The 25,042-nt window shown below is 38.4% G+C and overlaps 1 protein-coding gene across 1 annotated transcript in view; it reads right to left on the reverse strand.

Annotated features, from left to right (window-relative positions):
* TOX3 (TOX high mobility group box family member 3) overlaps window positions 1-25,042 on the reverse strand; it is a 438,446-nt gene that overhangs the window by 62,236 nt on the left and 351,168 nt on the right. The window contains exon 3 of the mRNA XM_044081994.1: window positions 12,730-12,984. Coding sequence (XP_043937929.1) covers window positions 12,730-12,984 — 255 coding nt within the window. The remainder of the gene's footprint in view (window positions 1-12,729; window positions 12,985-25,042) is intronic.

Below are 25,042 nucleotides of genomic sequence, written 5' to 3' on the forward strand. Positions count from 1 at the left end.
GGGCTTCACCCTCGTGACCAAACTACGCCAACTGTGGGTAAATCCAGCATTACCCACACCCAGGCGTGGGTTATTGCTATACTATTTACCCCTAATAGATAAAAAAAAACTCTCCTTTACCATAACATCTAAGGACGACACCACCATCTCCCTTCTAACCACACCAAACTTCTGGGCATTGAAATAGATAATAATATCCACTTTGATGTTCACATCTCACATACCATAAAATTAGTAAACAAAAAGCTAGGCTCCCTATACAGGCATAAGTCCTTTCTCTCAAAAAAAGCAAGAGTCACTCTTGCACAAAGCCACCTCCTCTCAACTCTATTATACGCAGCACCAATCTTTACCCAAATCAGACAATGTGACCTAGACAAACGAGAATCATGCTACAATAAAATAGCCAAGTTTGCTACTAACTCAACCTATAGAACCCATCACTGTACTGCACTAAAAGAACTAAAATGGCTTGAACTACCACAGCTACTTAACCATCACCAGCTGGGCAAAGCCTACAATATTCTCAAATATCCTGAAAATAAACCCTCATTATCTAACCTACTTACTGTTTACACTGCAAACCGGTACCTGAGATCTAGTGAAAAATCTCTCCTCTCCATCACCAAGGCTAATAATAATGCAGGGAAATGCTCTACTCCCACACCATTGCCAGAAATTGGAACTCTTTTCCCTTATCCATGTCCACTGCCCCCTCCACATCCATATTCAAAAACTCCTTCAAATGACATCTTCTTAGTACCTGGTTATGCCCTTGTATCACATAACTCTACCCACACTATTAACTCCCCAAACTGCTCTCTGATCACATGCTGGATCTCTGATCCCCTGTAGGCTTGGTCATCTGAAAGGGTACTTTTAACTGTAGAATCTTACTTGATATATTTTATTCTCTTACCAATGTATAACTGACATTGTCTTTTTACCTATGTTCTAGATCTTCTTTTACCTGAAGTGTTTTATTAATTTCTTGTTATATTACTATGCTCAGCATACATGATATAACTTATTTTGTGTATTATGTTGGATATACTGTATTTGACAGAAAAATAAAAGTACTGCTGCCGTCCAAAGGTCCACTTGCAGAAATAAAACTCCAAATATCCAAAAACAACAAGAGTGGACCGCCACGAAGTATAACATGCACAGAATTTATTACAAATTTAAAAGTAATAAGCGCTTTCATGTGCTACCAGGCATGCTTCATCAGATTTCAGAACCCACTGAATTTCAAGATGTATATATATACACCCATTGCATCATGAATTAATTAATTAACTAACACATTTAAATAGTCAATAAAGCCATCAATAAACTAGTTAACCCATTGTGACTTTCTAGTTGCTGAATCTTTCAGTTCATACAGTGTCTTCACATCATATTTAAAACTTGTTCACAATCATAAAAAGATAAAAAAACCTTTTTTATATTAATTTATCAAGTTATATTGCTATACTAATTACCTGAGCAATGATAAAAAATCAATGGTAAGTACATACATAACCATAAGATAAAATAAAATGAAATAAAATAAAAACCTCACAATAAATGTGAGTGTAATGTTATGTATAAAAACCACATAGTAACATGGTTAAAATGCTGCTGTCTGCCATACATCTATTTGCGTGCTGCTAAAGCAGACTTAATACTAACAAACTGATTCAGACCTGGTCCTACACGTGCTCTTAATCTAAAAATCCAACATAATTCAACTGACTCCAAATGATTCATTCTATCACCACCCCACTTATTATTAATAACCATTTGTAAAACTCTAAACTTAAAGGCATGATCTGTGTGAACTGCGATATGCTTGGCTAATGCATTGAGTTGACTGAGTTGAATCAACTCAATGCATTAGCCAAGCATATTGCAGTTTACAATTCCTAATTTCAGTCTTCATGAGTAGGTAAACAGCTGCTATAAGGGGATTCTGGATCAGCGTGGAAGGAAGCACGATACGGGCTTCCCAGCATCAGATGCTAAACCAGTAGGCAGGCTGCTGAAAACACCAGTTATCTGCTGCGATAACCTACAAGTCTACCAGCTGTGACACATAATCCAGCATTATGGTAAAAATTAGTTAAATAGCTAAGAGAGCTGTGACACCACTCCATAATCTTATCAGAACTGTCAGATTTTCTTCTCAGTACTTTCTTCTGGTTTTTATACCACCCACCTATCTTGCACAAAACTATTCTTGTTACAAAGCCCATCCACTCTTACTTTCTGTTGGGTTCTTAAAAGACAAATGATTGTTTACTGTAACTTTTAATTTAACTCTCCCGTATCCACTTCCATTTCTTTTTACTAGTATCCCCTCTCAACTATCCATTTCCTGATGACTTATGTCTCTTCCATCTTTACTAACCAAATTCTTCAGTATGTAAACATTTACCCAAACCTTCCTCATCAGAATTAATCTGCAGTGCCATCCACATTATCTTTCTTACAAACTAATTGAACTGTATGTTACTATACTCACCGCAGGTGCGTAAATTCTCTCTCCAAATTCTTCCTCATATGTACGATCCCCACACCTAATATTTTCCTCCATCACTTGTTATCTAGCCTGAGTGTCACATTTAAAGAATCACATTTTTGAATGTAATTTGGAAAATCATTGCAATATGAGAGGGTTAGTATGTAGACATCATATTGTTGAAACTGTTTATATCAATATATTTTTTAATTCACATATTTATTATATATGTTGACAACTGCAATTTTATTCTTCCCTTTTCAGTCTAGCTGAACTACTGCAAATGGAATTTTCCAGCCAAATTTGGGAAATAATATATATAATTTATAAAAAAGTGGAAAACAGGACAAGCAAAATTAAAAGTACAAATCAAAATGCATTGTAATTATACACAAACACACACACACACATACACAAACACACACACACACACACACACACACACACACACACACACACACACACACACACACACACACACACACACACACACACACCAAGCATTTAACTTGTAAGACATATTGTTATCAACTTAGGTAACATAGTGCTAGAAATAAACTATGGATTGACAAAAGTTATTTATATAAACAGTGGTTTCTTGGCCAACACTACTCAAAAATGGTCTTTTCTTGATTGTCTGGTATTGAAAAGTGAAGCGTGAATGATCCAGATACCCAAGTTTGAAAATCAGCTCTGACACTGAACAATCAAGCTGCAAGAGGGGTTGGGAGGACGTTGCTAATGCTTTCTTTCCCATCATCAGTTTGAGTGGTGGTATGTTCCACTAGCACCAAGAGGTGGTTTACCTCTTTAGTTTAGGAAAAACAAGAACTAAACACAAGTTCCAAAGATGTGCTCAGCTCTGCATAGACACGTAGTGTTTTAGTCAGAATACACATATGTACAGCAGCAATTATGTGAGATCTGGTTTATACTGTAGGTCAACTATGCGGGGGGGGGGGGGGGCAGGTGTAGGCTTAAATGTAGAAAATCTTAATGGCTCCCTAGATGATGAACCTCTGTGAGGGTAATGGCAGGAAATGGGAAGAAAAAAGAAAATGGATTTTCAAAAGCTGTTTCTCCAGTGGGCAAGACCTCAGCCCTATGTGTATGCGTGTGTGTGTTTGTGTGTGTGTGTGTGTGTGTGTGTGTGTGTGTGTGTGTGTGTGTGTGTGTGTGTGTGTGTGTGTGTGTGTGTGTGTGTGTGTGTGTGTGTGTGTGTGTGTGTGTGTGTGTGTGTGTGTGTGTGTGTTAGGGGTGGGGCTTACCCAATGCATCCCAGTAATAATAGCTGCCACAAGTTACAGGTATTTCCAGCCATGTGTATACTGTTGGAAATCTGGTCACAAAAAGCCACTGGGCTAGCAAACAGCCTGAGATTAAGTTTAGAAATCCTTTTTACAGGTAAGCATGATATAATACTGTTAGGTGTATTACAGGTGTACAACCATTAGATAAAGTACAGGCAGCTGCCTGATAACTGTTAGAAACTGCTTTTCTGATACTAACTAGCTGCTATTCCTTCTGCATGTACAGCAGACATTTAAAAACAAGTACTTCTTTGGGAGGCAGAGGAGGCAAAAGAGAATGAATCTAGCCTTTTCTAAGATAGTCTGCAGTGTATTTTCACAACGTATTTCCCAAGATAAATTAGGGATTCTATTTAATGGCATCAGGATATCGGATGTTACTGTAGGTCTCTCTATCATGTCTTCTAAAAATTATTAGACTCTGGATTTTAGTGCTTTCTGAATGTGATCTATCTAAATTTACTGCATCTTAGTTAGTTGTGAATATAACAGTGCTTTAGAAAATTGTTATCCTGATGGTAGTAAATTTACTTAGTCTGGGAATTAATTAAATTTTAGTTTTTTTACATCTAAATGTGTATATAAATGAAGTGGAATATGGCATTGCATTCTGTTTTCACTTTATCCAGCAGTAGATCCTTCACAGGGATGAGTTCCTAAGCTATTTTGTTAAGCCACTTCCTGGCAAACTGAACCATTTGTTCCCCATTACCACATCAAGGATCGAATGGGAGCGGTCATCATTTAAGGCAGTCATCAGGGATAGTTTGGGATTTTTTGGGATTTTTTTTTAACTTTAAGCTATACATTCCCTGTGCACACTTGACTTACATGAGTGAAAGTGGTATACAATGGCCTGTACATTCCCTCAATTTCACAAGGGAAATTGACAGAAGCATCCTTGCTCTTCCATCCATAAGCATGAATGACAGTTTTCTTGGTCTCTCTTGGGAGAAATTTCACCACTGTATGTGCTCATGAAGTACCTGCATGTCAACCCTCCTCACAGGAGCTATATCTTTCTGTGCCACAGAGACAGGCATGAACATTTTTAGTACACTTGAAAATACTTCCAAGCAGTGCAGTAAATTAGCGAGTATCTTTCTCATTAAATCTTTTAATGTCTATAGCATAACTATTTTATAGAACAACCTCCATTTTAAATCAATTAACTGTTTACATATTGCAGTTTCTCACCAACTACTCTCTGTATATCATCTGCTACGGGTCTACTTTACATTACCGAAAGTCCATAATGCCGAAGATAAATTTGCTGAGATGAAAATAACAACTTAAAATGCCAAACTGCGTCATTTTTCCCAGGTCAGGTAAATACTTACCCAACATGAGGAATAGGTTCATAGGATGGTACTAGGCTATCGGCCTATTCCCTGGATATTTCCAGCTGTTGCAGATGTCTTGTGAGGTACATACCAAATGGGGTATTATACTCTATAATGGGTCTAATGAGGGATGAGTACAGTGGGACAATGACCTCGTTTTTTCTGGATGAAAAGCCCTTAGTGATGAGGTGTGCCACATAGAAGGATTTCCTGACTGTTGTGGCGATGTGGTTATCGAAAGTGACACCACTGTTCGCCTGTGTCCCTAAGTCTCTCATCACACTTTCAATGTTTAGTGTACTGCCACCTATGTGGTAATTCACGGGTACATGTTATTTTCCAAAGGGGATAACTATACATTTCTTGGCAATGAGCTTGAGCCCATGGCTCTGGCACCAGGCATCTGTTTCTGTATGGGCCTTTTGCAGAATATCCACATCATTTGGGGATTCAGTAATGGCTCCCAATTTGGAGTCATCTGCAAACTCTGTTAGCCAGAGTCCCTTAGTGTTGGCCTGTACTTCAGAGAAGTAGATGTCAAGCAAGAGTGGTCCCAGGACTGAACCCTGAGGTACTTGTCACTTGTCTGGAGCTGGATTTGGAGTCGGCTACTTTTACAGTCTGGGTTCTGTCAGTAAGCCAGTTGGCAACCCATCGAGTGATGTAGGGTATTATGGCCAACTTAGTAAGTTTATCTATGATACCAGAGTGGGGGATGGTGTCGAAGGCCTTGGCGAGGTCCAGATAGGCTGTGTGGACTGCCTTACCCTCTTCCACAGCTTTGGAGACTGATTAGAAGAAGTCAACCAGATTCAGGAGACAAGATCGGCCCTTCACAAACCCAAACTGGGTGGGGTCCAGTGTTTGAAGGTTGCCAATGTCTTTGTTTATAAGTTCCATGATAATGCATTCCATGCCCTTGCAGATCAGGCTTGCCAGACTGATGGGATGGTAGTTCCTGGGATCCAAGGTGGATTCCCCCTTGTGGAGTGGGATAACTGTAGCTGTGTGCCACTCAGTGGGCACGAAGCCTGAGGTGAGGCTATGATTAAACATGACACTTAGGTGAGGTGCCAGTTCATTTTGTAGTTCATGTAGTACACAGCCTGGGATGTCATCTGGTCCCATGGATGCTGTATTCTTAGCTTTGGAGAGTGTGGTTTCTACCTGTGTGGCCATGATTACCGGAATTTGGCAATCGTTTGGTATTGAGATGGGCCCTTTAGGGGGTGAGAGGGGGGGGGGGTAAAGCTGGTACTAAATCGATCTGCCAGGATACTGGCAATATCCTTGGGAGCAGTATATTTAATGCCATTCTGTTGTAGCTCAGAGCAGATCTGAGCATTGCCATTTAGATTCTTGACATAACTATAGAATGCCTTGTGGTTGTGTTTGGAATCTTTGGCAATTTTATTTTCGTAACTAGCTTTGGAGGATTTTATGAGGGATCTCAGCTTCTTACTGAGGCTGGTAACGGAGTATTTTGCATCCTGGGATTTTTCTCTTTTCTGCAACAGTTTCTTCCTTCTTTTGTATAGTTTGTTTATGTCAGGGGACCACCAGATTGGGTTCCTTTTTTTGGAGGAGATCATCTTGGTTCTATTTGTAAAGGCATGATCATGCACAAGTGGATGTGCTCGTACAGTGCCTTAGTGTAGGATTCAGCAGTCGAACTTTCAGTTCCCGCTGCATGGGTGTCATGAAGTTTGTCACTTCTGACTTCAGTAGCATGAAGTTGGCTTTGGAGAAGTTTTTTATGGAGGTTTCTCTAATGGGGAGTGGGGGTGGGATGTGGACGTCAAGGGTAATTATCTTATGGTCAGACCTGACCAATGAGGGGGTGACCACTGGTTTGCAGCATCGATCTCCCATGTTGGTAATGACCAGGTCTAGGATATTTGAGCCCCTGGTGAGACTATGGATTAGTTGATCCACGGGGTTGGAATTTACGAATTCCATGAAGCGTTGGGCAAAGGTGTTGGGACCTAAGTATTTTTCCCAATTAATGGCAGGGTAGTTGAAATCACCCAGTATTAGGGTGTTTGGTTGTATCTTAATATTTTTCAGTATGTTTAGAAAGGTGTAGTGAGAATCTTGGGGCATGGTGGGGGATCTGTAGCAAGCTGCAACTTGGATTGCAGTCTCACCTAGTGTTAGTTGCACCTGTAGAATTTCAGATGCACTGTGTTGGGCAACTAGCCTAGAGGTGTAAATATCCTTGATGTGCCTATGGTACGGATCTTCACTGTTGCACATGACTTCCTTTGTGGACCTGCTGCTATTTGATTTGGTGTGCATTAAACTGTGCTGTCTGGTATGTTGCATCAACAAGACAGCTACATGCCTCCAGCAGACATCCTTAACCACCTGACCACCCCCACGAGAAAGTTGATGCTTCATATCCATGTCCTAATGAACCTGTTGCCCATCTGTAAAACACCTGGCTTAAGAAATTCCCATTCTAAGGCACAGCCCATTAATTTCTCCCTCATTCCTAGCCAGCTTCTCCAGGGCCACTAATCAAATCCTGACCACATGGGTCATAGTCGGGGCTTCATTCTTCTATACTATGGGGCCAACAACAAGAGAATATTACTGACTGAGTGTCAGAGGTGGCTTGCTTCTAGTCCATTCAGTCAAGAGCAAGTTCTGCAGGAACTCTTTGAAATTATATGACATGAAAAAAGTGCAGGAAAATTGCATTTATCCAAATTTTTGAAAGAACTGAGTACAGTAAGTAACTCATCCATTCTTCCCTTCAATAAAATCAGGACAAGAGTGAGTGTCTGAGGACTGGAGAAAAGATAGACATGGCTCGGATTCACATATCTGGGAGTAAGGGAGAAGCAGAAAACAGCTGACCAGTTAACTAGAGCTAAGTGCCTGGAAAATAAGTATGAATTAAATAATTAGTGACTATATGTAGAGGCAACTGGCATAAAGGTTGCAGTGCATGCATCATGATTAACAGAAAGGGCGTGCAAGACAAATCTGATCTTTTTACCAAAATACAATGAAAAGTGAACCCTTGACTATGCATTTTCCCCATGTTTTTATGTTCTACCTAAACTGCACAAACCATTTAATTAACACAATAAAATGTGTTGTTTCCTTATATACTCACATGCTGGGAAAAAATAACTCCCTGGAATTCATTAATATCTGCACTAAGTGTACACCATTCTGAGTAAACAGACACCACAAGCATAATTCATACTTTCTTCCTCCTAAATTTAGTACATGTGCACTTATCTTTCTAAGTGACTAGAAAACACACAAAAAAAATGCGGTAGAGATGTTCTTGAATACAGATCATGTACATTTTGTGTAGGAATTCATGAATTTGCCCTAGACTACCAACTGGTAAAAAAAAGTCTTTTATTACCTCTGTGCTCTATCAAATACTAAACATGAACTCATTCTTCCTTTACTGTCAGGCTTTCCTCACACTTCGCGTTTTAGTACTCTGCAAGTACTACAACTAGAACACATGAAGAATAAGATGCATTCCAACATCAGTCATGGCTACTCCAATGAAAGAACCCAGTCATTTCCTTGTGCTAACCACTTATTTGCTTATTTCACCATCAAATCCAGGAAAGATGCCACAAATTGGAACTTGGATGCACGATTCCTCACATGTTGCAGTCAAACTGAAGCTATACTCTAAACTTGAAAAGTCTAGTGAATTCCAAACTATGCTGGTATTACTGCTCAAAGAAGTCTCCAAAGTTAGTAGAACAGCAAATTTGCATTGACCTGTATTTTATTAAAAAGAAGCACAAAATACTGGCGAACAATTTTCAAATAAACTCAGCTGAGTGATTCATTCAGTCCAGTTTTATCTGCCACTGCTCAGATAGCTCACCATCCGATTGGACAGTCTTTCTGTGACATCAGGCATTTATGCAGCTATGGGTAGAACAGTGAACAACTCACTACACCGCTACTGAGAAAAATGAACTTTCTTTACATTTTCTTTAGAAAAAAAGAAACAAAAGAAAATTATTTATCAATTACTTATTGCAGTTCTGCTTTTTCATTCACAGAAAACAACATATAGGTTGCCAATGTATTTCCTGTCTGTCCACAGACCTATCAAATCTCCTGGGCATGGTTAATAATAGTACCATGTTATTAAGGCCAGGAGCTCCTTACCTGTATCCATCATGTCAATGCCTCCCTCCCGTTCTTCAAAAAAACATTCTAAAAGACTTCCTAGCCAAAAGCTGGCTATGTTGTTGCTCAACACCACTATAAACTAAATCCATAAATATGAACAAGTACCTGTTCATACCTTACTCTCCCTTCTTCACCCACTTCCTACTTTTATCAGTTGCTCTACCCTGAATTTCTCCCCAAATATACCATAAGCCTGCTTTTCTCTCACCTCATATCACAATTCCTGTTTGTATTATACTAACTTACCTTTAATTTCTCTATAAACTGGCTAAAACTTCCCTAAATATTAAATCATTGTCATATTACTAGTATATATTCTTAACTAATGTTTTATAGTATGTCAAATGTGGATAATTATTAAATCTGTAGATGTTTTTGTATTATTTCTGAACATTGTAAAATTATTGTTCTTAAAATGTTTTCTGATTATTTGAAATTTTCCTCCCTGAGCTAAAAATGGGATCCTACCCAGTTGGACTTTTCTAGTAATCAAATATCAATAAATAAATACATAAATAAATATCTGGAATATCTGGATATGCTTCACACATTTACTTGGTTGTTTTAGGATCAACCAGATAAGTTGTTTTCAAGGTTCAATAAAATTCTTTTTCTAATGTTTTTAAAATGGTAATCATAACTGATTGAATGAAAGAGAAATTCTTATGTTTTTAAAGGGAGCTCTCAGAAAGGACACTGTAATTTTTGACATGGCACTGTAGGATTGGGACAAATGAATGCAGTTTTATGCACAATTGCATCAAGAGAATTAATATGCGATCACTGTAATTGATAAATGTGTACTATTGATTAACACAATCATCATCAGCCCATTTTTTCACATTCTACATGAGGTGGAGATATTACTTCAGCTAGTAACCATCTCTCAGCTCAATGCCACTATTTAACATTCTCCAGCAGTCATGCCTTAGTGCTGCAGCTCTTCTCTCATGCAGTTCATCTGTCACTTGGCTTGAGTCTTTGTTTCTTCATGACTTCTTCCTGTCTCTCCAAAATATTCTTTACTAAATTGTTTTCTGCATTTTTGTACATATGCTTTAACCACTGTAATCTGTTCTCCTTGACCTTATCTGCAATTGGGGTTATTCTGGCTTCTGCTCTGATGTCATAATTTCTTTGCCTGTTGCAGAATGTGACTTATTCCATCTGTCTCAGGCACTTCATGTCAATCACTTCTGACTTTCTCTGCTACACTACCTTGACCGTCCAGTTTTCTGTCTCATACAGAAGTACTGGTCATACCACTCTTTTCCACACCTTACTCTTCAGCTTCTTTGGCATTCGTCTGTCCCACCCTACCATGACACTCTGTGCCACTTGGCTACAGCACCTCTAATTCTAACTTTGTCCTCCTCATTCAGACTTTTTTCAGCCACCACTTCCAGACTCTTGAAGCTGTTAAACTGTTCCTCCATTTTCCCTTCAATCACAAGTTTTAACTTCTCTGATTTCTTCCATTTGCTATCTTAACAACTATGTTATCAGTTTACTACTGGGATTTTGAATCCGCTTTGGTCGATTGTTTAGAATGTTAACCCAAAATGCTGAATCCGGAATGCAGAAAAGTAAACCAAAGTGAAAATGAATACGTCGACATAGCAAGAGTTGATGTCACTCACCTCCTGTTATGCACATTAATGTACCATTAAACTCTACAGTCAATGATACATTAATTCTACTATTTTGCAGGAGCCCTGCACTCCCAATGTGGGGGGGTGGCACTTTCTGCCCATTAAATAAACCAACTCCGAGATCGCACTGCAGTGAGGAAATGGGCTAATTCCCTGTTCCTTATGAAACTGCGATCTCTCTCTGCATAATGTCAAACCCAAATGCTCGAATTATACTACCTATTTACTGTACTGTAGGCAATAAATTTTGGTTCGCCATTCTGCCAACTTAAAAACTGCAAGTCGACCACATACCGGTTGATCGATGCACTTTCAAGGTTCTCAGTATAAACCATGTTGGTTTACTATTGTAATGTTGCTGTGCAATTGCACGGCTATGAAGTATTCGAACAACAGATGTTCAAATACTTCATATATGTGCAGGTTACATGAGCAAACGTCATATTTGCGAATGGACTGTGCATTCGCATATATAACACTTGCTCATGTAAAGGGATCGCGGTACAGTGTGGTTAGGGAAATACATCCCTTTCCTCACTGTAGTGCGATCTCGGAGTTGGAATATTAAGTTGGGGGGTGTGGGGAGTGCAGGGGGTCTTGCCCTCTGCATAAATGGGATCTTAGGTTAGGGATTAGGACGTTATGGCAAGGGTGGCACTGTTGTTAATGCTGTAAAATGTCGCCATCGATATTTTCGGCATTAACAGCTGTTTTTCGAAAAAAGGGCTATTTGGGTAGTTGCAGAGATTCGGTAAAGGAATTTGGATATTAGTACCATTTTTATTTCAACTTTCGAGATATTGACAGTAAACCAACCATGTTATGTGCACTCAGTTTCTTCCCATGTGCCTTTAGTTTTACATTCAAATCTCCTGTCATTTGCTGAGGTTCACTTTTTTTTGTCAGTCTGTCTACTTTGTTGATCTTCCCCCTCCAATCTGTTTGCTAATGTAGTCTGGCATCAATACTAAAAGCAATGGGCTCAAATCCGAACCCTAATGCACATCCATTCTCACTGGGAACCTCTAATAGGAGTCTAAGCATTGTTTGTACTTGTGTTATTGCATCCTTGTACATAGCCTGCACTAATTCAATCAATGTTTCTGGGACTTAGAACCATTGCAAGACTACACAAATTAGCATTCTTGGACACGTTCCTTAACTTCAGGTTCTTCCTCTTCATTAGCTGTCTCATTGCAAACATTGGGGTCTTCTTCATTCAGAAGCTGCTGAAAAGTACACTTCCCATCTGCCTCTGATGTCCTGCAGATTGCTGCTGGCTTCTCATATGAATGGTATCTAATGACAATCTTTGTTCTACTATTACTAATATAGCTAACACTATCATCCATCAGATTTGAGTCAACCATCATTAAACATAAATACTTTATTTTACAAAATTACTTCTAGTAAGTGTTATGAAATCTAGTGTCATGATTTGTCTAGTGACCCAAAATCTAAGATCACAAATTAATAACTGTCTATACAAAAACCTGTATGACAGTGGACATCAAAACAGAAAAAGGAATAGTGTACAAGTTATGCATTTTTCACTAAACAGTTTTAGTTTTTAATCGAAATACATGACTAGTTTAAATGTAATGGAAATTTATCTTGAAAATAAAAAAAAACATTAAACAGAAACAAACATTAAAAGCTATACATTCAATTTGTCACATTTTTCTTAAAGAAGAGATATTTTAGAAATCACAATAAAGTATCTCTAAAATTTAACCTACCACAGACATTCCATCATGATGGCTGCCACTTTCTTGCTCCATAATGTTTCGAGATACTGTGATGGAAGGAAGGTCTAAACTTTGAGGAGGAAATTGCGGTGTAAACTCATTCCTTTGAGAAGTTAATGACTCACTAATGCCTTGAAAAGGTAAAACTATTTCATTCATCCCAGTAGACGAAGCATCCGAATCTGGAGGTGGTGTAATTGGTGGGATCTCAAATTCTTCATCTCCTAGGCTAGGAGTGTGGAATGTCTGGCAACAGATAAAATGCAATTAAAATGATAGATATAGACACAGCTGCTAGAATGATAGAGTCATTAGTGGAGAGCAATATAAACAGATTAACTGGTACAGAAAAATGTGCCAACATACACTTAAAATACAAATGTCTCACATGGAAGGATAATACTTTGATAGGATTAAATCTAAGGACCATAAAACATTGAATTAAATTAAACAATGTGATATTGTCAGATTCTTCATCATTCACTAATACATTTATTACAGCCACATGCTATATAAAGATAATGTGAAATGTACTTGAGCTGAGTCTTGTACTAAAAATAGATCCCTTAATGGGGCAAGTAAAATATGACATTACATTACTGTTCCACAAAATTACAATATGCAATTTGTTATTTTAGTTTATAAAACAACTAGATGAAGACCAATATTCCCAGTATTGAGTTTGGATGACCTACCGTTATGGCAGGTCATTTGTCCAAAAGTAAGGGTAGTGCTAAAAGTTTGATGGGTTACTTTGAGGCTTCATGATTCTCCACCGCTGAATGATCCTTCAGTATTTCTTACAAGATAGCACTGGATTATTCCTAAAGTATAATGTCTGAAAACCTGTGATGCCTAGTAACGTAATACTAATGTTAATACAGGGTGAGAGTGAAAGACAACCAAAGAGGTTAGCTTTACTCCTACTATAAAAGTATGCAGGGGTCTTGAAGCAGCAGTACATATTAAGTTAATCATTACTGAAATTGATGCTTTCAGGCAGGACGTTTAAAAAAATGAATTCGACCTATCAAGTACAACTAAAGTCCATCTAGTGAATGATGGCCAATGCAAGAACACTACAACATTTCCGACTTATAGACTACCACAGCTTTAGTTTGAGTAATGTATGAATCTAAGTCAGTGGTTTTAGTTACCTGACTCCCCAAATAGACTTCAAATAGGGAAAAGCCAAATGAACAATACAATTATTAAAATGTAGTCCAAATTGTGGAATTTATTATTCACACATATTTTTTCCACATGATTTGTACCATAAAGTCACTGGTACATGCATCTACCTTCCATCAGTTATAGGCTTCTCATACATTTATTCCACCTCAGAATACAAATATATTTACAAAATGATTTACCACTTTGTCAAAACCAGTGACAAAATTCAAGGTAAACAAATATGTTATAGCAGTAGAAACTTGAATTTCATATCAAAGTACCTAATATGGTTATTTTTACCACATTTCTGCATTAGCTATTTTTTGAGCCAATAACTTGATAGAACGAAGTATCTCATAAAATCGCACTGATGAAATAATTGTGGTATGTAAGATATGTACAGCATATGACTCAAACTTGTTATTGTATGTTTAGGACACTGCATTAAACATGTACAAATTTTAACATAAACCTTTATATGAAATTATTATTAATGAAATCCATAGGTAATTTTTATTTTGTTTAAAATGCAATGAAATATGTTATTGCATCAGTTCAAGAAAGATAACATATTTGGACTTTGTAATACTAAGTTTCATGACAAATTGCCTGCAATACCATAAAATCATGCATACATTTGTATGTATACGAGAAGGGCATACACCTTAACATGTCTGCTTTCCTAGTGTAAACTAGAATTTTTCCACATATCAAAAGGCATAAACCATGCTGACTTCACAGCTATATTAACAGTGAGATAGACTAAACTACAGTTTAGTCAAATAAGGCAAATGCTGTACTCCATCCACTATGCAGTCAAAAACATTTTGCAAATGTGAATGAATTTATTTCTTATACCAACTTATACATTTAATTTCTTCTTCTTCTTCCTCTAGCATGAATGATTGGCATATGATCTTTGAGAGATAAAGTAATAATATGACAATGATCATTGTAAATGACACTGAGTGAAACACCCCATTAATTATGACAAATTGTAATTTTTCAGACTTTTAAAGATATTTCTTATCAAATAGAAATGCACAGATGAACAGCGAGATGGAAGAATGCAATGGCCCTTGTGTGTGCAACCCATCCCATTATTATTAGTCACAGAATGGAAATAACGTGGTAACGTAGCATCAGATGATACCTGTCTCATAGAGTACAGCCAAAACACCAATTAAAGGATTAAGTTTTGCTTTGAATAATAAAACTGTTGCTTTTAAAATATTATGATTATTTGTAACACATACACACTGTGTATGATTTTAATAAGTATGAATATATTCACAGTGTAAACAAAGGGTAGATTTGTCATGAAGAACTGCCATTTAATGAATATAGTCCTGCGGTGTAATTTAAAGCTACTCTAACAGCAATGCTGTCTACTAACAGCTGCAGCCGTAATTTGTGACTCATTTGCTACGCCATTACTGCTTAATGAAATCTAACACATCACATTAACAATATGAATAAACACTGATTCTTGTTGTAAGGCATTTAGCTGTTTCCATTACCAGAATAATTAACACTTGAAATATTATTGCTTTACCAATTTAAATTACTCAGTTTTGGGAAATAACATTAAGAAAAGCAAACTAAATATGAATGCGCTAACTGTATCAAGTGATAGCAGTACTTGCTTATGATGCCAAGGGATAAATATTTATTTCCTATATAAAGTCACTGCAGTATACAAACTAAGCATACTGCTACTTTATTTGACAATATTTCATTAAGTGATAACTGATGATCTTCTTCTTCTTCTTTCGGCTTTTTCCCGGTTAGGGGTCGCCACAGCGGATCACCTTGTCCGCACATTGAATGGCAGTGGAGTTTTACGGTGTCGAGTTGCCAGCCAGGCGCCCAATCTTCCACAGAAGGCACACTCACACGCACACCTGTTACCTAAAACTCACATATGATCAATGGATAGAAAAAAAATGTTTCACTAATATCTACTGCAATCTTAAGCGTTTTAATTAAGGTGAATGTTCCAATGTGCACACATTATACAATCATAATTGTAAAGTGATTATTACTTTTGCAGTTCAAAACATGGGTTTTATTCTTTAATCCTAGGAATGCATAATTCAGTGAGACAACATAATGGATTTAACCTAACTAAAAGACACTGCAAGTAATTTCAGCATAAATACATTTTAATTTAGAAGACTCAAAGTACGTAGTTGTGATCTGTGGCTGCATTCATGACACTGCTTAGCATATACATGTTCACTTTTTTTAAATTTGTTATGGCACGTAGGTGACACAGTTTACTTTGATAATACAAGAGTAGTCATATAGTCAGCATATATGTCACTACAGTTCCCATGCTTTCAAGCTATGCCTTACCTTTCAAGCAAAGATTAAAATTATAAAATTTAAATGTTTACTTATCATTTTCATCTGTGATACAATGTGTATACAGTTAACTGCCATCTGTACTAAAGTGTTCAAGCCATTTGCTTCTTTTGATAAAAATGCAAATTTGAAGGACTGTTGTATCAACATGTAACAGCCAATGTCAGACATGGTGAATTATCACAGCTGGAATTAAATTGTCTCTGAACAGCTGCTGCCAGCACCGCTTTCATCAAGGTTTCATTCAAATGCAGGAATGAACTCAGCAGAATGAACCATCATCTTCTTGCAGATGGCTTTGTTTTCCTTGCTACAAGCAGCACAGCAACTGCATGTCTACAATAATCATAAATCCAGCCTGCGCTGCTCACAGCAGATTATCAGATTTGTAGAAGTGGCTCCCCAAACATAATTTTAAGATACTGGATAAACATCAACTGCTTCTGACAACTAATAATAAGAGAAAAACAGTGCTATATTATCTGTAAATTATTTTAAAATATTCTTGACAAATGGTCCGCATTCTCATTTACATACCAAAGACATCACAAAAGTCCATACAAATGTGTCTTTGTGGTGTGTATTTTAATGTTCTGTATTTTAAAGATGAGGTTTCACAGACCCATCTTAACTACACATATTACAACTAATAAAAAAATTATAACTGCCAATTCTAAAAATTATTATTTTTTAACTGTCCTCATTTTTAAAACACTGGCTATCATGCTATGAATGAGAAATTAAAAGGTAAAAGGCAGCGGTAAGAAGTAACATATTTCCCTTGATCACTGTGTGTACATACAATTTCTACAATAAGGACAGTAGGCAGTAGTACCTCTTTTGCGCTGAACTACAGACACACAAATAGAAAGGATAACAGACAAAGTCAAATGAAACCTAATTGTAGATGCATATAGAACAGAGGCTCACAAAGTAAATATTGAGTCATCTTAATACAGCAGATTTACAGAACATGATGCGGTAACAAGTAATACGATTTATCATCATATCGCCTTTGTACTGTACAACTACTTAGGGGTGTATATAAAGAGATTACCATAAAATAACTGACTTTAAAGTGAAATGCACAAAATTGTGATCAGAAATTAAAAAAAAAAAAAAAGAGTACTTATCTTGAATTAGTATTATATGCAGGGGCCAAACCCCACGTCCCTTAAACTTTTTATGATCACCTACAATATTAGTATTACTTGAATTAATTTGTATACAAATTCCAATTGTTTGCCTCTCTCCTTTACTTGGCAAATATTGAGGAAAATGCCAGTATTGAAGAACAATACTTGAATTTGCCTTTTTGAGCATATTGGCAGTAGCAGTCAATACTGTATTTAAAGATTACCAGTATGTGGCAACAGAATTATCAAACAACATTTTAAAAATAAAATGTAATAAAAAACATCCAAGAAGGTAATAAATAAATAAAACTCATGGTGCTAGTAGCAGAACACAGCAAATAACTTTTGTATACAGTAATTTATTTTCCAGTTCAGGTATTACATATATTGCACCGGCTATCCCATCCACCCTACCTCTCCATTACAGCCTTAATATGCAGCCACTTTCTTTGCCAAACACTTGTCTTAAAGGACAGGTATAAGTAAGACACATGGCATATTTTGTTGACTCAAAATTTCAGAAAGCTGAATCTATGTTCAATCTAACTATGCACATATGGACAAAGTAAAGTAAAGAGAAGGATTAGAGAAAGAAAGTTTAAAGAGTTATGTACAGATCTGCATAGCGAAAGAAGGATAACTGGTGAAGAAGAGGAAGTTGAAAGGAAACAAAAGAATCAAAGTTTGTAAAAATATAAACAATATTAAAACATATATAAGGAAAGTACAGTTGTGTACACTTACCATAAATGTAGATGTTCGAGTGTATTCAGTGTTGCAGTCATTACATTTGGGTTATCTGCTTGCAGGTAGCCCTCAGTCAGCCTGATTAACAAAGTCTTGGGTCCTGCATCAGTTGCTATCTCTTCTTCCATGACACCAGGTCATCAGGGGTATAAAACAAGCAGCCGACACCATTACATCAGTCTTTCTTGCCCCAGATGTCAGGTGCCCCCCTAATGGGAAGCAATTAAACATAAAAACACAAAGATATACCTCCAACAAAAAAGCAAATACACCAAAAAGGCTTTTAAACATAGTAAAGGAAAGTAGAGGTATAGCCAAAAGAAGTTAGGGGGCTGGAGGGAGGGTAACCAGGACTGCAACAGTAAATACACTCAAATATCTACATTTATGGTAAGTGTACACAACTGTACTATGTTCTTCATGTTTCACTGTTGCAGTCATTACATTTGGGTAGATTCCCAAAGCTATGGTTGGGAGGGGGAATTTAGATAGCATTAGGGACAGCTATAAGGCCATGCAAGACTGTAGTGGCAAAGCCAGCTCTGGATTTAGAGAAAATTGGCAAATGATAATGCTTGGTGAAAGTATGTACAGAACTCCAGGTAGAAGCTTCTAGGATGTCCCTGGTAAGGACGCCTCTGAGAAAGGCTGTAGAGGTAGATGCAGCCCTGGTGGAGTGAGGTCTGATCCCCTGGGGGATAGGTTTCCATGGTGCTTATAGCAGAAATGAATGCAATGGCTTATCCATTTAGAAATGGTTTGCTTCGAAATAGACTTCCCCTCTGCCCCTGCAGCAAATGCCACCAACAGTTGTTCAGATTTCCTTTGAGGTTTAGTCCAGTCCAAGTAGAATCTAAGTTGTCTGTGCACATCTAAGGAATGCAGTATCCGTTCCCCTTTATTCTGTGGATTGGGAAAGAAGGTTGGCAAATGAATGGACTGATTAAGAGCAACCACTGGATACCACCTTGGACATGAAGGATGGATTGGTTCTGAGGGACACCCTGTCCGCATGAAAGACGATGAAAGGCTCCACTGCCATAAGGGCCTGTAATTCAGATACCCTTCTAGCTGAAGTGATTGCTAAAAGGAAAGCTGTTTTCCAAGAAAGAAATTTTAAGTCTGCAGTAGCAGCTGGCTCGAAAGGAGGTAGCCTGAGTTTCTCCAAGACAAAGTTAAGGTCCCAGGCTGGGGTTGGCGCTCTCCTGGGTTGTCTCAAATTTCTGGCCCCTCTGAGGAACTGCTTGAGCAGTGGATGCGAGAAGAGCGGAGGTTCTGTGTTATAATGAGCTGAAGTGGCTGAGACGTGGATTTTAATGGAGGAAAAAGACAGGCCCTTGTGAAGCATCTCAGTTAAGTATTGTAAAATATGAGGTAAATTGGGTGCTGCTGTGCTCATCCCTAGAGACTGGTTCCAGGCACAGAATCTTTTCCACTTTTCAACATAAGATTTTCTAGTACTAGGCCTCCTTGCCTCTAAAATGATATCCATCACAGGTTTGCTGAGGGATGGTAAAGGAGAGATTAAGTAATTAGCCAGGCTGCAAGGTTCAGTGTTAGAAGCTGAGGGTGCAGAATCTGGTTCTCCTGCTGAGGCAGCAGGGAAGGAGTCTGAGGCAGGTGCCATGGAGATAACCGTGACACACTGCACAGGAGGGGGTACCAGTGTTGGTGCAGCCAGTCTGGAACAATCAAAATCATCCTTGGTTTGTCTTGTTTGATTTTTAGTAGTACTTTGGAGAGCAGAGGCAGAGGGGCAAAGACATAGACCAATAGGTTTTTCCAGCTGAAGGACAGAGCATCAACTTTCCAGGCTTGTTTGTGGGGAGACCTTGTGCAAAATTTGTCCAATTGGTAGTTCTGGGGAGAGGCAAGCAGGTCTATATCTGGGCTCCCCCATTTGCTTGTCAACATGTTGAAAATCCTTGGTTCCAGTTTCCACTTGTGTGGGTCCATGAGGTTCCTGCTTAGTCCGTCTGCCAGTGTATTTAATTTCCTGGCAGGAATTGAGTTTGTAGGTGCACTTGGTAGCTCAAGGCTGTGTTCCACAATGCCATGGGTAGTCCTGCAGAGGGGGTAAGAATGTGTTCCCTCCCTGCTTGTTTATGTACCACATAACAGTGGTGTTTTCCGTCTTTACCGTTAGTTGTCCTGGAAGAATGTGGTCCTTAAAGGCTGTCAGAGCATTCTGTACAGCTAACATTTCTTTTTGATTCATATGCAGGTGCATTTGACTTGGGTTCCATTTGCCCTGAATGCACTTCCCTGCCAGGTGAGCCTGCCATGCATAGTTTGATGCATCTGTTGTTAGGGTTTGGGCAGCAGGGGGTGGTCCCTTGTTTTGGTGGCAGGCCTCTGCCCACCAAAGGAACTCTAGGCATAGGCAAGTTATGATAGGAATCATTGTTTCTAGGTCTTGAGAATGTTGACAACATAGGCTTTTCAGATACCACTGTAGTTTCCTCATATGCAGTCTTGCATATGGAATTAGAAGAATGCAGGAGGCCATGAACCCCAAGGCTTGCAGTATTTATCTTGCAGATAGCAGGGTTTTTGTGGCCACTTGTTTGAAGTAGGTTGTCAAATGAATTTCTCTGGCATGAGGTAAGCCATCTGGGAAGTTGTATTCAAGCTTGCTCCCAGGAATATAATTTGTTGACAGGGTACCAGGTGTGATTTCTTTTAGTTTATGGTGTAACGCAAACAAGTTACAACCCTTTGTACAAAGGCCAGATGATTCAAAAGTATGTCCTGGCTTTCTGACTGAATTAGACAATCGTCCAGGTATGGGTATATTTGAATACTTCTTTGCCTGCAAAATGCAATAACTGGAATTAGGCACTTTGTGAAGACCCTGGGTGCAGTAGATAAGCCAAAGGGCAGTGCAGAGAACTGCAAGTACGTGTAGCCTACTTTGAAGCGTAGGTATCTTCTACAAGATTCCCTGATTGGGATGTGCAGGTATGCTTCTTTTAAATCTAGTGTTGCCAACCAAGCATCTTTGCCTAGCATAGGAAGTAATTGGTGAAGAGTCAGCATCTTGAATTTTGGAATCTCCAAAAAGGTGTTTAGAGTAGACAGGTCCAGGATAGGATGCCATGAATTGTCTTTTCTGGGTACCAGGAAAAGTCTGGAGTAGAAACCTTGTCCCTTTTCCTCTTCTGGTACCAGTTGAATAGCACCCATGCTTAAGAGAGAAAGTACTTGTTTTTGGGCCTCTGCCCACTGATTTGGGGGTAGGTCCGGCCACCCATTTGGTGTTGGCAACATGTGGAAGTGAAATCTGTATCCTTGGGATACTATATTTAAAACCCATTTGTCCTGGGTAATGAGTTCCCAATTTTTTGCATGAAAATCAATCTTTCCCCCCAAAGGGGCAGTCAGTTGATAAGTGCTTGGAAATGTCAAAAGGAAGTCATTGAGACAGTTTACCATGGGGGGGGGGGTCTTATTCCAAGATTTGGAAGTGGAGACCCCCCCACTGCTTAGTTCTGTGTGTCCCCTGGGACTGAAACCTGGAGTTTTTGCTGTGCCTGGGTTTGGCTTGAGAAGACCTGGAAGGGGCTGGAAAGGACCAATTCTTAGAGGGCCAGTGCCATAGAAAATCTTTAACAGTTTACATAGATTTAGCTTTATCTTCCATCTTTTTAAGAACTTCCTCAGCCTTGTTGCCAAAGAGGCGATCCTAATTTAAAGAAGCATCCAACAATTTAGCTTTAACATGATCAGGCAAAGATTGCTCCTTAAGCCAAGCATGCCTTCTGAGCACCGACCCAGTAACAGCAGCCCTGCAGGAGGCCTCTAATGAATCAAAACCACATTGCAAAGTATGTTTTCCAACTTGTTCAGCAGAATGCAATAAATCCTGTAAATCTTTATTTTCCACACAGTCAGGAATCAACATAATTTTCTGTTTAAGCAGTCCAATAACATGTTGCTGATACTTTAACATATGAAACTGGCAGTTTAAAGCCCTAATGGCCAAAGTTGCAGAAGTGTAAACTTTCTTACCCCATCTATCCAGCACCCTGGATTCTCTATCAGAAGGGGTAGGATTTTTAGTAGTAGAAGCTTTAATGCCCTTGGGCCCCTGTGAAATAGTCTCTGGATCTGCAATAGGATTTTAAAAAAGGAACTTGTGGGACTCAGGGTCCCTGTAGTATCTGTCAGGTTTTCTGGGAGCAGGAGGCAGGGAATCAGGGGCCAAACTAGATTCCGAAAAAGCATCATCAACAATGTCTAGTACAGGAGGAATAGCTAAAGGCCTTTGTTGAGGTAGTAGAAGGAAATCCCTAAGCCTCTTTTTTGAATCAGAAAAAATTCTGGCTTTCCCAGTGGAAATGCTCCCTTAGAGTATGTAAGGTTTCCCCAAAAGAAAAATCCTCAGGAGGTGAAACAGAGGGAACGGAGTCCTCTGCATCAGAATCTTCATAAGTAGGTAAGGGCAAATCCAGATCATCAGAAGAATCAGAAAAAACAACAGAATCCTGATCAGAAGATTCATAATCAACTTCAGTCCTAGGCCTCTTAGAAGGGGGGTGGGGGGTTTGCTACCCCTGATTAGAGTTATTAGATTTTCAGCCATTCTTATCATTTGCTTTTTAGGCATAGAGGCCTGAGCATGTGACCTGGGCATCGTTTTTTTAGGCATGGATCGAGATTTAGGCCTAAGTAAAGGAGGAGGCAGTTTAATATGCAAGTCCGTAGGCCTGAATACACCCTCAGAAGCTGGTGCCTGCAGAGCGGTTCCGGACCCATCCAAGGTACAGACATCCGCGGGTTCCATAGTTGAAGCATCTCGCGGCATACTGGACTCTGAATGGGTCTCAGTAGAGGCCTCCAAATCAGAAGTAGCAGGTATCAGGAGCTGCAAAAGTGCCTCACTGAGTAACGGTGACTGGCTTAGGAAAAGCGTTGTCTGCAGTTTTGGACCTCGTCGGCCTGTCTCTGTCTTTATCTTTGCATTTTTTTGGAATCCCAGTAGTCAGATGGCTAACCGATGACATTTCTGGATAATTAAACCGAGAACCGAAATATTTAGAAGTGAAAATATACCGACGACTGATAGTGCGCTGATTAAATAAAGCACAAAACAGACAGCAAGGTACATCGTGGTTAGGGCCTAGGCAAGGAATACAGTACGAATGAAAATATTTATGAGGTATTTGCTTTCCACAAGTAATGCAACTATTAACTTTTACTAACATCAGTAAGGAGCAAGAAAAAGATTTCCCAATGGGGTACTTAGCTTTAGTTGAAGACTTTGGTTCTGAAACTCGAAAATGAAAATTTCAGGAGTCGGCCGACCGGCACTTGTGAACTGCTTCTGCTTCTGGCACTGTACGGCAAAAAAGACTGATGTAATGGTGTCGGCTGCATGTTTTATACCCCTGACAACCTGACGTCAATGAAGAAGGAACAGCAACCGACGCAGGACCCAAGGCTTTGTTAATCAGGCCGACTGAGGGCTACCTGCAAGCAGATTACGCAAATGTAATGACTGCAACAGTGAAACACGAAGAACATCATTAAAGAAGAATGGGGAATTTACAATGAAATGAAATGAGTGAGGAAAATAGGAGGCAGTCATTTTCTACATCTGGAAAACAGAATGGCAACTACAATTAAGAAGATGATGATAAGATGGGATGTATATATATGGGATGAAATAAAAATTCGATCACTTCTGATGACACCATTTTGTGAGGGATTGCAGAACAGCAAGAATTGCGAATTTGCCCTTTTCCTGCTGTTGTGTGATCTTGGACATGGGATATATAATTGGCAATAGATGTGGTGATATAGCCCCTGTAAAAAATACTTTTTTTTTTATTTTTCCCCTTTTGGAAGGAAATTACATTTTTGAAAAAGAAGAAAATACTGACCATATACAAGATTTGGTTCAAATAATACAAAGAGTGCATTAAATGAATTTTGTGCAAATAGTTAGGCTTGTTAAGAGCATTAAGAATGTATATGTATGGATCGTAAGAGATGTTATAGTTATACAAACAGTGCAAATATTAATTCCAGAGTGAATCCAACATACAGGAAGGTCTACTTATTTATAACAGCATTGATTTTGCTGTGCATATCAAAAGCTACTTATTTATGCTGATGACATCAAACACTGCACCATCTATTAAGGTTGCAAACATTAAGGTTTCTCAAGCTACATGTCCACTACTCACTGAAGACGTGGTTAAAACTGATTTTTCTAAAGTTAAAAATAGTAGCTCAATTAGACCTGATTTAATACCTGAAAATTTTATGTATAGTGTTCAAGACCTACTGATATAACAATTAACCATCTTATTTAACAAGGTGTTAAAATAGCATCATTCCTGATATATGGAAGTTATCCAATATTGTACACATATTTAAAAAAATAATGCCATGATATTGTTACCAACAATTGATAATAAATTTAACATCACAACTGGGCAGCATTTTGAAAAGTGTTTGTTATTCTTTTTAAATTAGCGGAATGAGATAGCTCTATTAGATCATAATCAAAATGAACTTATGATAAAACTTTCTACATTTACCAACCTAGAGCAATTTTATGAGGGAGCCAGTGAATGGTTGGACAATGGCGTTAGTGTTGTAGTAGTATACTTAGACTTATGCCATAATAAACTCCTTAATTAAGCATAATGATAATTCTTATATCACTGAATGAGTAAATAATTGGTTAGAAAACAGATTGCAACATGTTAGGTTTCATGGATATTTCTAAAATTGTCCAAGGTTACTCAGGGATCTTCAAGGTTCTGTTTTAGCTCCTGTATTGCTTTTTTAATTATGTTTTCTCACTTCCTCCTAATTGTATTACATATTGGATTTCCAAATATTTGGATGATATTAAAACAGGAACATTT

Source organism: Protopterus annectens, chromosome 8.part1 (assembly GCF_019279795.1).
Source record: "Protopterus annectens isolate FY-2018-M chromosome 8.part1, PAN1.0, whole genome shotgun sequence".
NCBI classification, from domain to species: domain Eukaryota; kingdom Metazoa; phylum Chordata; order Ceratodontiformes; family Protopteridae; genus Protopterus; species Protopterus annectens.